Source organism: Gouania willdenowi, chromosome 7 (genome assembly GCF_900634775.1).
Source record: "Gouania willdenowi chromosome 7, fGouWil2.1, whole genome shotgun sequence".
Lineage (NCBI taxonomy): Eukaryota > Metazoa > Chordata > Actinopteri > Blenniiformes > Gobiesocidae > Gouania > Gouania willdenowi.
In genome coordinates this window covers 25,201,758-25,217,030 of record NC_041050.1, presented here as the reverse complement: position 1 = coordinate 25,217,030, position 15,273 = coordinate 25,201,758, and the positions used below count along the sequence as shown (strand labels likewise).

The following is a 15,273-nucleotide window of genomic DNA, read 5'->3' as shown; positions in this document are numbered from 1 at the left end:
AGGCAGCTGCTGAATGCTTTTGACAAAAAGTTGTCTGAATAATTGAACACCTTAACATATTGTTCAAAAAAGAAGCCAAAATAAACTTTCTGGAATCATATCAAAATATATTACTATTTTTTGTCGACTAATAAAAACAAAACTTTAATTTCGTCACATGGGATGAAAACCAATCAGAACTCATGTCCTTTACTTACCTGTCACCACAGGAATTAAAGAAGCTGCACTAACTCCATAAGGCCCTGACCTTTTCTGGTTGTTCCTACAAATAGAGGTATTGCAGTTTGGACTCAGCACACATCAGACAGATGTCGCTCTAAGTTGAACACAACTGGCTGTTTGGAGAAAAGGGATCCTGGACCTGATATCATCAAGTAGGAATGGGTGGTGCTGATTGGTTATTGTTCGGCCCAAAGTCCCAGCACAAAATAAGCAGGTCCAAGAACGTTAATAACTCATAATGTTGATTATTAATCCAAGTTAAAATGGAAAGAACTGATGTTGACGGGTAGAACCAAACTCAAGGGTTAGGGTTAAGGTTAGGGTTAGTCTTGTGCCAGTAAGAACCAGCTTGTTTATCTGGGCAGTTAAATCCAAGAAGGCAGGGGTACGAGAGAAGCTGGATGTGGTGGAAGTATGTGAATTTTGGAGTGAAGCAGTTGGGTCCTAAGATGTTGTTCTTTTGTTCTGAGATGGTACATGTTTTCCTTTGTCTTTATCAGGACTGATAGCAGTGTGACTGAAGTAAAATAAGTTGGATGTGAAGTTTCACTCCTGCCTTGTTTAGACAGTCCATTTGCTCTTAAAAGATGGAGACGTTACAAAAAAATCAGAAAATTTTCTATAAAGTTTTGTGAAAGGGCAGCACAAACTGAAGACAAAAAAATATTCAGAGTAAATCTTTGAGAATTAGATAACTTTCACATTGTTGCTAAACATCTTTTGAGCATCTTTAACAGAAACGTCTCCCACTATCAGTGTGTGAGGTCATTGCTTTGGCTTACCATGTAGCTTTTGGTTTCCTGAAGCACTTTTAGTCCTTACAGTTCTAGAACATTGTGTGTTGCCCTCATTAAAGCAGGATCCTAGGTCATTCAGCAGTGGGGCAAATTGATTGTCCAGTTCTACATGAAACTGGGTTTGTGATTTGGTGATACTTCTGCTTTTAACAGATGTCCACTTTTGTGTTTGGGCAGACAAGGGAGTTGATGTCGAGGCTGTGGTTTGGGACGGGAGTGCAGGCCAGTCCGTCTCATTACTGATATCAGGGTGCTTTGCTTGGCCCGTTAGCCTTTGAAGCGGATATGACTTTTCCAGGGAGGACTCGCACCTGTTGGCTTATCAACAGTAACAGGATCTTCCTTAGATCTGATAGCTTTGTCTGCATCGGCTGGTAGCGAGTTAGCTTTATCCTCTCCGCTGTTTTGAAACAGCAGTGCTTAAATGAGGTTCGTTTAATACTTAATTTTCACTCCACAAATCCACACACTCAGATCAGTGTACACATGGTCAGACCTGACGTGAGATCTGATTGTAGCGTACAATCACGTCAGAATTGATAAATACCGAAGCTTGCGTGAGTATGGTTGAACACAAGTCGTACGCTCAGATCTGAACGTACGAACAGTTGATAATTGAGGGCCTTTGAGCGTTACTTTAGGGGCAGCACAAAATTGGACCGAGAGTTGCCATGTCTGAACTTGACCCTCATTCATTGCAGGAGTCATATCAGTGCTGTGAGGTCTAACCTTGAAATCAAACCTCCAACCTCTCATGTAGAAAACGACCCCAACCTCTACCACCTGATCAACAGTCGCTCAGGACTCCACTTCATTCAACACTTCAACTATGGCCCATTTTGAGGAGGAAACCATGATAGTATTTCACTCTCCGGCTGTAACGCTGCACGACTAAACTCTATCACACTGAGAACATCGTTAAATGTTCATTATCTGAGTCATCTTTGTCTTTGTTTCTGGAAGTGTCATATTTTCTTTGATCCTGTCATCATGGATCAATACTGTCCCCTAGAGGCCAAATACTGCAGGAGGACTAGAACATGTGGAGCTTGAAAGCCATTCTCTTTTGACTAAAAGTCAACAAGACTATTTCAGTTATTGTCTAGTTTTAGTCAAATAAATGACATTGAGATTTTATTCGACTAAATCTATTCCAAATATAGTCGACTAAAATCTAAAGCATTAACGTTTATGCCTTTAAAAAAAAAAAGACTCAATTAGCATTGATCAACCATATGGGATGGTATTAATGTGTTTAAATACAGACACATTTAATGTGATGAGTGATCGTGATCAGCTTACCATTGGATCACTTACCGGCTTGTCCTGCCTTCCATGCAACTAAAGTAATTTTGATATATTGTAAAAAGAAGAAACTTAGTTCTAATTGATTTTTAGTTTTCCTTCACATGTATTTATTTAATTAGTCATAGTCTAGTTATTGTCACTTATAGTCAATGGAATCTATGATGAAAAGTATTAATCGCAATGAAATGCACAATCTGTGTCTGAACCAGATGAAACTCAGTGAAGTAAATGAGGAACCAAACTAACATAACTGAGTCAAATTTCATAAAGATCATTCAATTACGAACCAAGGTATGGATGTTGCCAATAATGACAGATTTTCGATTTTTTTAAACTGATCCGGATATTGATCCGGATTCCTTCCAAAATTTGCTGTAGTCTTCAATGGCCTCAGGTCTATCTTTGGTTAAGATTTTGTCAAAATCTGTTTAATACTTGATGACATTAACCTGCTAACAAATAAACACAGGTGAAAAAGTCACTGCTGTTATGTAACATTTTTCAGTGAGACTCAAAGATGTGTTTAGTGTCAAACAGTGTGTGTCCACACAGTGAAGGCAGTGCTTTCACACACAGCTTTATGACTTTATTAGGAGACAGATGTTTACAGATGTATTAGTGAGCCAATAGGATCTTCATTACTTCCACTGGCCCTTCTCATAGTCCCACTTGCTAGAGATCCCCTCCACTGGGCTGATCCTCATGTCCAGCATCCTCTGAAGCTGTTTTTCCTGCCACTCAGGGTCAAAGGTGTGAGGCCGCTGTGGGTAGACTGAGAAAACACAGAAGACACGCGTTGATAGGACACACAGGCTGGCTGCTGTCAGCCCTCAGAGGGAAGAACAGATGCTTCACCGACCGTGGATCCTCTGCCACCACACCAACAGGCCAGTGAACCCCAGGAAGATGAAGATGCCCCCCATCACTGTCTTCCACTCATCTGAGCGCTGCTTCATTTCTGGGAAGGTCTGGAGGAAGGACATGCGATACACTGCAGGAACAGGGAGGAGCTTTAACCTGTTTGACTCAAACATGGACTGGAGTCTAGCGTGTAAGAGAGAGGTCAGATTAGAGACTTACAGGCAATTTTCTCCTCTTTGCTGAGCTGAGCCCACGGTCCTTTCTCCTTCTGTTTCAGGCTCTTCTCAGAGTCAGTCAGGATGTCCTTGTAGCGCCTGTCTGGGAGTGGGGTGTCCACTCGGTCCCAGTACATTGGCTGGGACATGTCCACTGTCTGTGACACCTCTGAGGGTGGAAACCAGCAGACAACATCGAGACAACTTTATAGTGTGTCTAAATGTAGTGAAACACATTGTCTATCATATATCGTATACATTAGAGGTGGGACAATATGATGAACGATAATGGGCTTGCAATACTATACAATACTATACGGTATTTTTGGAAAAGAAATCTGACCAAAAAGATTCCATATGTTTCATTTATTCAGAAAACTTTTTTTCTGGAAGTTTACTTTGAGCTCCTGAGATGTTTCGGCTGCTGAACTGCAGTCTTCCTCAAAGGTGTCTGCTCTCCGAGTGGAGTTTGAGGAAAACTGCTGTTCAGCAGCCGAAACATGTCAGGAAATCACTCTCCAACACCTGGGACTGTCTTCTCCAGAGACCATCGGGCGACAGTAACAAAACAAAACAAAATGTTGAGTCAGCTAAAACTTCATCTTTTTCTTTGTTCATCACAAAGGAAGACTGCAGTTCAGCATGTCAGGAGATCTAAGTAAACTTTGTGAAAAAAGTTGTCAGAATAAATGAAACCTTAACATATTATTTAAAAACAAGAAAAAATGAACTTGCTAGAATTAAAAAGGAAAAATAACTATGCTTTTATTTTACTTGAAAAAATAACTAAACCCTAGTTTAGGCTGGAAACTAAAAAAAATTCTTGATTATGGGCGTGGCCCCTGGAGCAGTAAAATAGCCCAGTCACTCTAACAGCAGCCCCCATCAGTCAGTCGACAGCCGCTAGTTTTTATAGAAGGGGCGGGGCCAACAGTGACGTCACATACTACCATTCTCAGCCAATAGCAAAATTTGACAGTAATAGTAAGGATTCAACCCAAGGAGGGTACTCACTCACATTTTTACAACAAATTACGGCAAAATAAAAAAACTTTGAATAAATGTCATGAGTTGGACGAGGATCGATCAACAACACTACTTCATACCCAAATAGATTTGTTTTTTCAACAAAAAAAGTATTATGTTTTATGCTTTAGATACTAAAATCAAACCATAGCCATCACCTTTAGTGTATATGGGCAAAATTTTCCTTAGGGGCAGATTTGGAAAAAAAAAAATGTCTGGGCCCGATACTTGTTAACATTTGTTTTCAGGAAAAAATGTACCAACTGTAATACCAAGTGTGTATTGCTTAATAAAGCAGAAAAATCCTCGTTTTCTTGTTCCGCTAGTTTTTTTAAAAAATTTTTTAATGCAGGTTCGATTGAAGATTTTCAGCATGTTTCTTTTTCCTTTCCACTCTGTTATCATCAACCGTATCCATGGAAACTCCAAAGGCAATGAAGGACATTAGGTATTAGAACAGGAATCACCGAGTTGTACCTCAGTGTGTGATGGTTGTGCGGCTGCCTGTGACCAATTGTCATGTTGTCTATTCCACTTCGTTACCACAAAAAGGTAACGGAGTGGAAAGACCTTCATCATTCAACCCCATGTTAAACACAAATTAGGAAGAATTCAGCACTGCTGTTATGCTGCTCATACAGCACAGCTAACATAGAACATTAAGTGAGCTACTGCAACCTTTAAATTCCATGATTTTCAACATTCCAAATGTGCCCCTAATGAAAATTGTGGGTATAAAAATAAGACATAGAGTCATTGATGAAAGCATTGACTCCTCTGGATTTTATCCAGAAAATAAACCATTTCTCCAAGAAATTGTTGCAATTCCTAATGTTTTTGGTTTAAATGTGTTTATTTCCTTTATGTGCATTGAAAAAAGCAGAAGAAAAAAGACACATTTTACATATTACTATTTTATTGTTGGCACCCTTTTAAAACTCTGGATAAATCATTTTATTTCAAGCATGTGATGCTTGTTTAAACTCACCTGAATTTTAGAAATCACACCTGAAGCCTTTTTTACTGTGTATAAAAGTTGACGTGTGTGTGTGTGCGAAATTAATCTTAAGGTTCTCCAGAGATCTCTGTCTACTGTGTACAATGTAGCAATACTTTCGTCTATAACCGTATCATCTTTACAATTATGTTTTCATTTGTAAAGCAAAGGGCAGGATTTAGGTGGAGTAATTAGTGAAGCTGGGACGATACGTCGTCACTATAGTTAATAAAACATCGATGGTATGAGTGGTATTGTGACGAGGGGGGTGAAGTTCCATCTCTGCTACGTCTGTCCCAAGTGAGCGCGTCTCTTCAATTGTAGGAGACATAGTGTCCAAAGGTCTCAATAGCTGCTATAAAATGTTAACACGCAAATAAAAAAAAGAACATGTTCATGTCTATAATCTGACCTGGGTAGACTGATATAGTTTGATGTTTAAATAACAAAAAAACACGTTGTACAAAGTTAATGCACAAAGAGGAATATTTTTTAAAGAAAGTCATGATGTAATGATTTGGTTTTAATTTTAGACTGGGATGAATAGTCAGTTTTTGTTGGGTTCTATTAGCAGAGTGGAACTTTTTGCACTTTAAATACGACAATTATTGAATTAGTTAAAGTCAAATAAAAGCATGGTTATTTTTCCAACTGCATTTTATTTATTTATTTTTTCTTGGTTTTTCTCCCCTCTCTAAAATGTACAGTGGGTAGGGAAAGTATTCAGACCCCTTTAAAATTTTCACTCTTTTTTTCATTGCAGTCATTTGCTAAAATATTTTTTTTAAAAAAACCCTTCATTTTATTTCTCATTAATGTACACTCAGCACCCCATCTTGACAGAAAAAACAGAAATGTAGAAATATTTGCAAATGTATTAAAAAAGAAAAACTGAAATATCACATGGTCATAAGTGTTCAGACCCTTTGCTGTGACACTCATATCATCTCCTGTGCAATACAATTCCAACAGTGAAACATGGTGGTGGCAGCATCATGCTATGGGGGTGTTTTTCAGCTGCAGGGACAGGACGACTGGATACAATTGAAGGAAAGATGAATAAGGCCAAGTACAGAGATATCCTGGAAGAAAACCTCTTCCAGAGTGCTCAGGACCTCAGACTGGGCCGAAGGTTCACCTTCCAACAAGACAATGACCCTAAGCACACAGCTAAAACAACAAAGGAGTGACTTCAGAACAACTCTGTGACCATTCTTGACTGGTGCAACCAGAGCCCTGACCTAAACCCAATTGAGCATCTCTGGAAAGACCTGAAAATGGCTGTCCACCAACGTTCACCATCCAACCTGACAGAACTGGAGAAGATCTGCAAGGAAGAATGGCAGAGGCTCTGTGTATCATTCGTTCATTCATTTTTCATTATGTAACAAAAACACGAAAAATGAAAAAAAACACTCATTATTTCATGTTTGTTTCCAAAACCAAAATGAAAAAATGGAAAACGCCTTGTTTTTCAAATTCAAGCTCTTTTGCTTCGGTACAGAAAACAAAAAATGGAAAACAAACAACCTTATTCGTTTTCTCCATTACCGATTGGCCAAAGTACGTGACCCGGAAGTGAAGCGTTACCCGTGTCAATTACTTGTCCGATAACACAAGCTGTGTCATGGCTGGACTGGAGGGATGTACGGAACACATTCTGAGATATCTTTAGCTCTGCAACACTTATGAGTCTCTAAATCCTCTGAAATGTCTGTGAGGAGGTTCTGTGCCCAACACCAGCTAAAGTGAAAAGGACACGTTTCAGATGCACAGTTGGAAGCAGCATCTTATCATCAATAATTATGGCTCGTCCACTCTATTGATTTTTACAACCTAACAGTGTTTGTAATTTTATTCCAGCAATCGTTAGTGTTTTAATAGTGTTCATATTATATAACACAAATTCAGACAAGAGGAGGTGTCCAGGGTTTTCCGCTGATGTCACTTTCGGCCGATCCGAGCACTTTTAAAAACCGGTGAGAGCAGCTCAGCAGCAGAATGGAAGCAAGGTAGTCCCCTCACCTCCACCCCTGGTGAATGAAATGGACTCTACCTGGGATTGATGCACATATCTGAGCACTTTTGTAAAACCGATTGAAGAAGCAGTATTAAAGAGACAAACCACCTCTGCTTCCACACTCCTCTCCCAAGCTTTCAACTTTCAATTGTTATGTATTTACTTTATTGTTGTTGGTTTCTTTTTCTGACTTGTGTAGTTGTTTTAACAACTGTAAAGTGTTTTTGAAAAGCGCTTATAAATAAATAGTATTATTATTAATATTGAAGGGACAAGCGATATTTCCGAGTGTGAAAAGGACAGTATGAGTTCTGACTTTGAAAAGATAAATTTACGAGGTCCACCATTCACTAACCAGGTCCTTGATTATTTTTATTAGGCTATTATTTTAATTCAATTTACAAATTTGAAGGAAGTGCACAAGATGGACAGGTGGATAAGAGAACTGGAATAACGCCATCAGCTGAAACAGTTTGAAAAGTCAAGAAAAAATCTAAATATTTTGCTTGTGTGCAGCGTTAGCTTTGACAGCTAACTCGGTCTTTCTGCCTCAGAGACCGATACTACGTTTATGCAAAAAATCTTTCAAGGAATCAACGCTACAACGGGAAAAATAATCTAAATCTCCGTCAGACTCACTTCCTACACCGTCAGTCATGGCGAGTTTATCCCTCTTGACCTTTGACCTAATGTGGAAGAACTAAACCAGTGCGAGTTAGCCGTTAGCCATTAGCGTCGGATGAGAGTACACTTCCGGGTCACGTACTTTGGCCAATCGGTAATGGAGAAAACGAATAAAGGTGTTAGTTTTCCGTTTTTTGTATTCTGTACTGAAGCAAAAGAGCTTGAATTTGAAAAACAAGGCGTTTTTCATTTTTGTTTTGGAATCAAATATCAAATAATGAGTGTTTTTTTTGTTTTTTCATGTTTTTGTTACATAATGAAAAATGAATGAACGAATGATACACGGATTGCAGAGGATCCCCGAATCCAGGTGTGAAAAAGTTGTTGCATCATTCCCAAGAAGACTCATGGCTGTACTAGCTGGTGTTTCTACTCAATAGTGAGCAAAGGGTCTGAATACTTATGACCATGTGATATTTCAGTTTTTCTTTTTTAATAAATTTGCAAAAAATTCTACATTTCTGGTTTTTTCTGTCAAGATGGGGTGCTGAGTGTACATTAATGAGAAATAAAATGAACTTTTTTATTTTAGCAAATGGCTGCAATGAAACAAAGAGTGAAAAATTTAAAGGGGTCTGAATACTTTCCGTACCCACTGTAATACAGATTTTATATGAATTATGTCATTAACCCTTAGACTAGAATAATGTTAGGTAACAGTTTGTAATTGTCACCTCTTCTGCCTCACTGCACAGCTTGAGTTTGTTTCCCAGGCAGGAAACCTTCCCTGGTCCTTTCTGTGTGCAGTTTGCATGTTCTCCCTATTATGACATGGGTTTTTCTCTGTGCAATCCAAGCTTCCTCCCACAATCCAAAAACCAGTATGTTAGGTTTAATGGAGTTTCTGGAGTTGCGTGTGCAGAAATAAGTAGTTACAGAACATGGATGGAAATAAGATTTCATGTGGAAACATGGATACAGTTGCTAATGATTCTTTGAACTGCTCCTCCACCTGAGTGTGACAGAGAGACGTTACCATGGCTGGCCATCCGTACTGGGCTGCTCAGAGCTGCACTGGCACGCCTGACCACGAGGCCTCCCAGACGCACTGAAGGCAAACGCAGCATCTGAGACAAAGCAAGTGATCAGATGATGATCAGATGTAACACAATGTGTTCTCCTCCTCACATGTGCAACAGTTCTTCTTTCCTAAGGAGATAAACCTCATCCTTAAGCAGGACAAAAGCGCTTAACCATGTCTGTCAGTAGATAAAGAGCCTCAGAGGAGCCACAGATCAGAGCTACAGTTCATTACCTGTGAAAACACACTCCTCAGCACTTTCTGACCTTTTCCCTGCTCTCTCTCTCTCTGTGTGTGTTAAACATGTTATTCATCTAAGCTTTTAATTGGCCATTGATTCGTTTTTTATAGCTGAGATTCCAGCTCTGAGCCACTCCACCCCATTAAAGGCTTCAGACACTTCCCGGTCCTGATGAACATGTCTGACCTCCTCCTCACTGTCTGCTACCTGCACACAGTCTGCAGTTATAGCAGTCACACACATCTATCACATTATGAGTCAAATACACACATTTATAGTCAATAATTTATTTATTTACGTTGGAAACACTGAAATGTTACAGAATGAAAAACACAAATACTGAGGAAATCTGCAGCAGGTCTGACTTCCATATTTATACTAAATATGGCTTTTTATTCATAACATTTACTTCAGTGATGGGCAACACAGCGGGGTCACAAAAATGTGATCGTCTGATTCTAGCATCATATGATTAACATTCATGTCAGCGTTCAAAATAATGACCAATCTGAGCATTAACACAGAAACAACAGATGTTTTGGGGATTTTTAGGTTCATTTTGAGAAGGTTTTTGTTGTATATTAATGTTTTATTTTGTATGTTTTTCTTTTATTTTGTGGGAGTTTTTAGTTGTTATTTTATGTGTATTTTTTCCTCCACAAAGGAAGTTATGCTTTTGCCAGTATTTATTTATTTATCTGTTTATCTTTAAGGAGTCTGAATTGTAAACTTATGGGTGGAATTTGTTGAAATGTTCAGTAAATCTCCAAAACTAGCTTGTAAAGTTATGGTGGCACAGTGCATTATGTCACCACTCTTGAAAGCAAAGGGTTATGAGATCACAATCTGCTTTAGTCTTCTTTTATGACATATTTTTTGGACGTCAACATGACTCTGGCGACAATATTACATTAAAAATCAATATAAATGATATAAATGATGCCCGTCACGTCACTGAAGCGATAAAGTGATGAAGCGACCAAAAAGCGTGACTAATCACGGGTGATTAAAGCCACTATAGTCACTGAAATGGCGTTCAGTGTGAACGCACCTTTAGAACAGGCTCATATTCCTCAAACGCCGGCTTATTTCACCCATCAGGGTGAATAAATCACTCACTTCCGGGTAGTTACCATGGTAGTTCGCGTAACCTTCGATCCATTGATGATAGCTTTTTATCGCGCATGTGCACGACCCAAGGTTTACATACTCAGGGTTGATTGACCCACTTCATACCAGCTGTAATGGAATCCGATACCCAGAGTTTCCCATCGCGGGGTATGTTGACCCAGAGTTTATGAATAGACTCAAGAGTTTGTTAACCCTCCTTTATGGAATACCCCTCTGTACTGCGACACTGGCAAACGTCTTACCAGGCCAAATCACCGTTGTAACTTAGGCTGAACACCTAACCTGGTGGGGACTAGGTAATAAAGTGGAGAAGATCTGAGTGAGTACAAAGTTCCCGCCTCATGACCAATCAGTTCTCTTGGAAAATTACTTGCCCATTTTTCAAAGATTCTGGTTGGTGCAGATCCTACAGCTGCGTTTAGGAAAGAAAGATTATTTACTGATGACATCCTTCAGGAAAGGTATAGATTTACATCTGATGGAATAATTTACAGTCAGCTGTAGACGAATGAATGAAACAGGCAGATCATTCATTCTTTCATTCATACATACACATGGCTATAGTGACACTAACGGCATCAGCAGGAACGTTCTACAGTGAAACAATACGCTCTCATCCCAGAGTGCGTGTGGGATAAATTGAGGAGAACTACGTGAATAGAAGCACTACTATTACTATTACTGTGATGTAATAAAGTGAAACTGGCTGATCAGAGCGCTGTCTGTTTATCATCTCATGGATTAATATTGTATAATCTCACGCTTTTACGCATTAACCTGTATCCGGAGTTTTCTGCCTGTGTTTCGTTCTTCCTGCTTTTTCTGCATCAACAGTGTTGTTTTTGGTCTGAATCATGAATTTAAATTCTTAAATTTTTTCTCAATTGTGACGCAAATTGCTCTACACAATTTCTCCATGATTGTGATTGGTCTGAGGCTGCAATCTCCATCCCTGTCACAGCAGTGCGCTCGTAGGCTGTCTGAAATCAACTTGTTTAAGTGAACGAGTTCATATTACGGTTCGTAGGACAGCTGTTCTCTGGTTGAAGAATGTTTGTTAACAGAGATAAATTCAGGATATACTCATCCAGCTTCGTAGTACGGGCCCTTAGTGCATTTTTTTCCTTGTCATTTTGTGTTTTTGGAGTCATTTTGTTGCTTTTGTTTTGTGCTTTTGGAACCCCTTTTGCTTGTGGCCTCTGGGGTGACAGTTGCCCATGTCTGAATTACTTTGATAGTAGTTCAGTTTGGTATACATTTAACCATTTGTGCTCTGGTGTCTCTGTGAAAACATGCTCAGCTGACATGTAATTGAATCTAAAGACGAAGTAATTCAGGTGTTCCAAATGTCTGTGTTAAATGTTGCTTAAATGTTCCTACAAGGTCAAAACTTGACAAAATGTTGACAGAGTCAACACAACATCAGTTTTTTTCTTGAGGTTTATGCTTCTTTTATTTGAGTGGTTTTGCACAGACGTTACAGCAAATACTGTTCTATACTACCTGTTGTAGTTAAAAAAGCAGGACTTGTAACATCAAAGTTTTATGTTTAAACCTACTGTAAGATCAAAGTCCTGTACTTCCTATTGCTCCTCAGACATTACACCGTGTCTGCCCTTCCTTAGGTAATGGTGAAGGGCATTTATCTCTAGAATCTGTAGAAATGTAACAGTCTTCTTTTTCTAGCTTTCTAAATTATTCAAAAAAAGCAATTTTTTTTCCTAGATCCTGCTTTCTGATAACCTTGATAGTTTTAAACGTGTGATCAGTTATTAATACTCTATAGACAAACCAGAAATATACACATACACGTGTAAAAATGGCAGAAGTTGGCAAACAGTCAATTTTGGAATCCGGTCTGACCTTGTGAGCAGGGCAGAGATAAGCTACACCCATAAAAGGATCTGATCATGTCTGACTGCAGAGTACGTGTAGAACTGCCAGATCTCCTGGATCTGAATCTGTTCTTCTTGTTGATCTTCATTTGTTTTGCACGTCGGGTTTGACACAAAGATCACACCTTGCATATAAATGCCTGTAGTTCTGACGCACTTACTGCAGATTGACACGATTCCAGATATCTATCCTGTATGTCGGGCCTGCTCCTTAGCTTTGTTATGTTAATTGTTGGCAGAATGCTCCCTATATATCTTGCCCTGCTGTCTGTTGTTTTCATGGAGCAAAGACAGATACTCACTGTAGCTTAGTGGATCGGAGACGCAGCAAGAAATGGACCGTTCCTCAGAGAAAAGGACAGATCTGGACTTCTTTCCTGCTATGGGCTCAGTTGTTGTGGCTCTGAACAGGAACCAAGTGGTGGGCGGGTGAGACAGCCTGGGTAGAAGGGAGGGAGGGTGAGGGAGGGAGCTGAGAGGAGACTAACCTAACTAGTACAGGTAAACATGGGAGGGAAGCGTGTATTAGGGCTAAACACTACCTGGACCTGGACCAGGTTTAGCTTTAAAACACGTCTTTCTTCATCCATTCTTCTGTTTTCATTCAGCACTCCCTCAGATGAGGTTTCTGCTGCTGAGGTTAAATGAGGACATCCTGCCTCACAGCAACAGGAGGCGGGACATGTTTGAGCAGTGTGTGCATGCGCATGTGCAGCAGGGGAAGAGACGCAGTGAGAGTGAGAGAGAAGAGAGTGGCTCAAACGTTCTGCTCTACGCCTGTAGGTTGGCACCGGGCCCTGATGGCTGCTGCTGGGTGGAGCAAAGTAGGGCAAAGGATCAACTCAGAGCAGTTTAGAGACAGAGTAGCGACAAAGGAAGTTTGAAATGCTTGACCGTCACGTGATTCATGTAGACTCAATTTGTTCCCAGAAGAGGGGTGTTTAAAAATTCATACTAGTTTATTTTCACCCATTTGAGTAATCCCATGGTAATTAAGGGCCTATGTAATCTTAATTATTTAATGTCATTTTTGACTTTCAGATAGGACAGATCAAAGCCCTTGAAAGAGCTCTGGTCAGGTGACTATCAATGATCGTCAACTGACAGCACAACGGGTCAGGGGAAGATTAGCATCAGCAGCATGATGCTGTTGCGTTGTCCAGATAATCCATTGCAAATACATTGAATTAAATCTTTCTGTTTACAATTTGTATGCAACCCTGCCCTTCATCATGAATACATAATATTTACAAATTCAGAATAACTTACAGAAAAATATCTTTGGCTTCCATGTGCAGAAACCTGAAAAAAGAGGTAATTAAAAAACAAACCACATCCAGACAGGACACATTGAAAACATATTTATTATGTTTATACATAGCTAATCATAGATTTTTACTATGCACTTATGTACCAAGATTAATTCATTAAATACATGTCTAACAAAGTCAGAAACATTAATAACTTGTCACGCAGTTTGTCTGTGTTTTTCATACATGGTGTCCTTGCATGTAGTCTCCATCATGGTTTGCTGTGCTGCGTGGGGATGCTCCAATCGCTCTAAAAAGGAGTGAAAATGTATGGCTTCCCAACCGAACCACAAAGGAGAAAGAAATGGTTAGCCAAAGCCAGCAGGAGCAATCTCAAATAAATCAGGATTATAACAATTAAAAAAATCTGTGAGGTAATCATATTCAAACACTTCATTTGCACGTTTTATGTCCTAAAACTACATTTAATTCATTAATCTAATTTACTACAGCTAAATAAATCATGTTTAAATTAATTTCTCTAATTCCTCATTGTTCCAAATGGCATTAATAAAATTGAACCTTTATCCAGTAATGTTAACATATCCTAGACTCAACTGTTATCTGCTAATGATCCCTTAATCTACTAGTTTAGCGTGGGATAAATCACTAACATGCTTTAATGCACACGTTAATGGGTTTAGATACGTTGATAGTAATAACAATAATATCCAATATGATTATTTGAACGTCTTACTGTTCAAAAGTGCATCACAAACTGTCTAATCCGCTCTAGCTTCGTTGCGCTGCAATAGTCAACTGCTCACTTCTGGGAATGATTGTGTGGCTCCACAAAAAAAACGAACCATTGGAGTGAACGGAGTTGCTGCAACTCTCTCTCTAAACAGCTCTGGGTCAACCATGAGACACGGAGCAGGAGGGCACCTCAGGTCACGCTTGTTGACGGAAACTTTACACTGCCTTAACACTTTCAAACTACAAAGCTGTGCTTTTAAAAGGTAGCTGCAGTGGAAACAAACTCAACATAAAATTGGTTTTTGGGCACACATGAGACCATTCAATTTTAGTGAAGGTAGGTTCAAGATCAAAGTCATGAAAAAAAAATCAAAAATTCTCTGTAGCATAGGATAAAATTTCTAAAAGTCATACCTCCGTCAGATCTTCATCAATTCGTTCACAATTTTGCAGGATGATGTAAGGCTATGACATGCAACATCTGACCAAACAGGATTCGGATCAGATCCAGATTGTTGACTCAGCAATTTTGACAAATTTTTGTCAGTGATGGAAACAGCTAAGAACAAAATTAAGCATTTTCGAAAGCCTGCGCCGCACGAGCGCTTTCATTTGTCTGTTTGTTGGCAGGATTGGTTCAAAAGCACTTAACAAATTTTGACCATATTTTAACTAAAGATAGACCTTACACCATGGAAGCTTCCAATAAATTTTGGATGGGATCAAGATCATATACTGATTCTAGATCAGTTTAAAAAATTGAAAAATCACAATCTCATTGGTGAAATTTAAAAAAATGAATATCTCAGTTTGTAAGTGACCAATCTTTATGAAACTTGACAGTTATGT

The 15,273-nt window shown here is 39.1% G+C and overlaps 1 protein-coding gene across 2 annotated transcripts; it reads right to left on the bottom strand.

Moving 5' to 3' along the window:
* Nucleotides 1–2,891: 2,891 nt before the first annotated feature.
* On the bottom strand, nt 2,892–12,979 carry cox4i2 (cytochrome c oxidase subunit 4I2). 2 transcript variants are annotated; one of them, XM_028453489.1, is made up of 6 exons: nt 12,961–12,979; nt 12,721–12,857; nt 9,083–9,197; nt 3,408–3,572; nt 3,187–3,318; nt 2,892–3,099 (listed from the first exon to the last, which is right to left on the bottom strand). In XM_028453489.1, the coding sequence occupies exons 3-6, from the start codon at nt 9,195–9,197 to the stop codon at nt 2,966–2,968; spliced, it is 546 nt and encodes a 181-aa protein (XP_028309290.1). In that variant the 5' UTR covers nt 12,721–12,857; nt 12,961–12,979; the 3' UTR covers nt 2,892–2,965. The 2 variants fall into 2 exon arrangements, with proteins under 2 accessions (XP_028309290.1, XP_028309291.1); XM_028453490.1 differs by lacking the exon at nt 12,961–12,979 and having other exon boundaries at nt 9,107–9,197.
* Nucleotides 12,980–15,273: the final 2,294 nt, after the last annotated feature.

Coding starts and splice junctions, on each gene's coding strand:
- cox4i2 (XM_028453489.1), bottom strand. CDS start 9,197: ATGCTGCGTTTGCCTTCAGTGCGTCTGGGAGGCCTCGTGGTCAGGCGT. Junction 3,573..9,082: donor CGTCTCTCTGTCACACTCAG/GTGGAGGAGCAG, acceptor TTCCACCCTCAG/AGGTGTCACAGACAGTGGAC. Junction 3,100..3,186: donor GTGGTGGCAGAGGATCCACG/GTCGGTGAAGCA, acceptor GTGTTTTCTCAG/TCTACCCACAGCGGCCTCAC.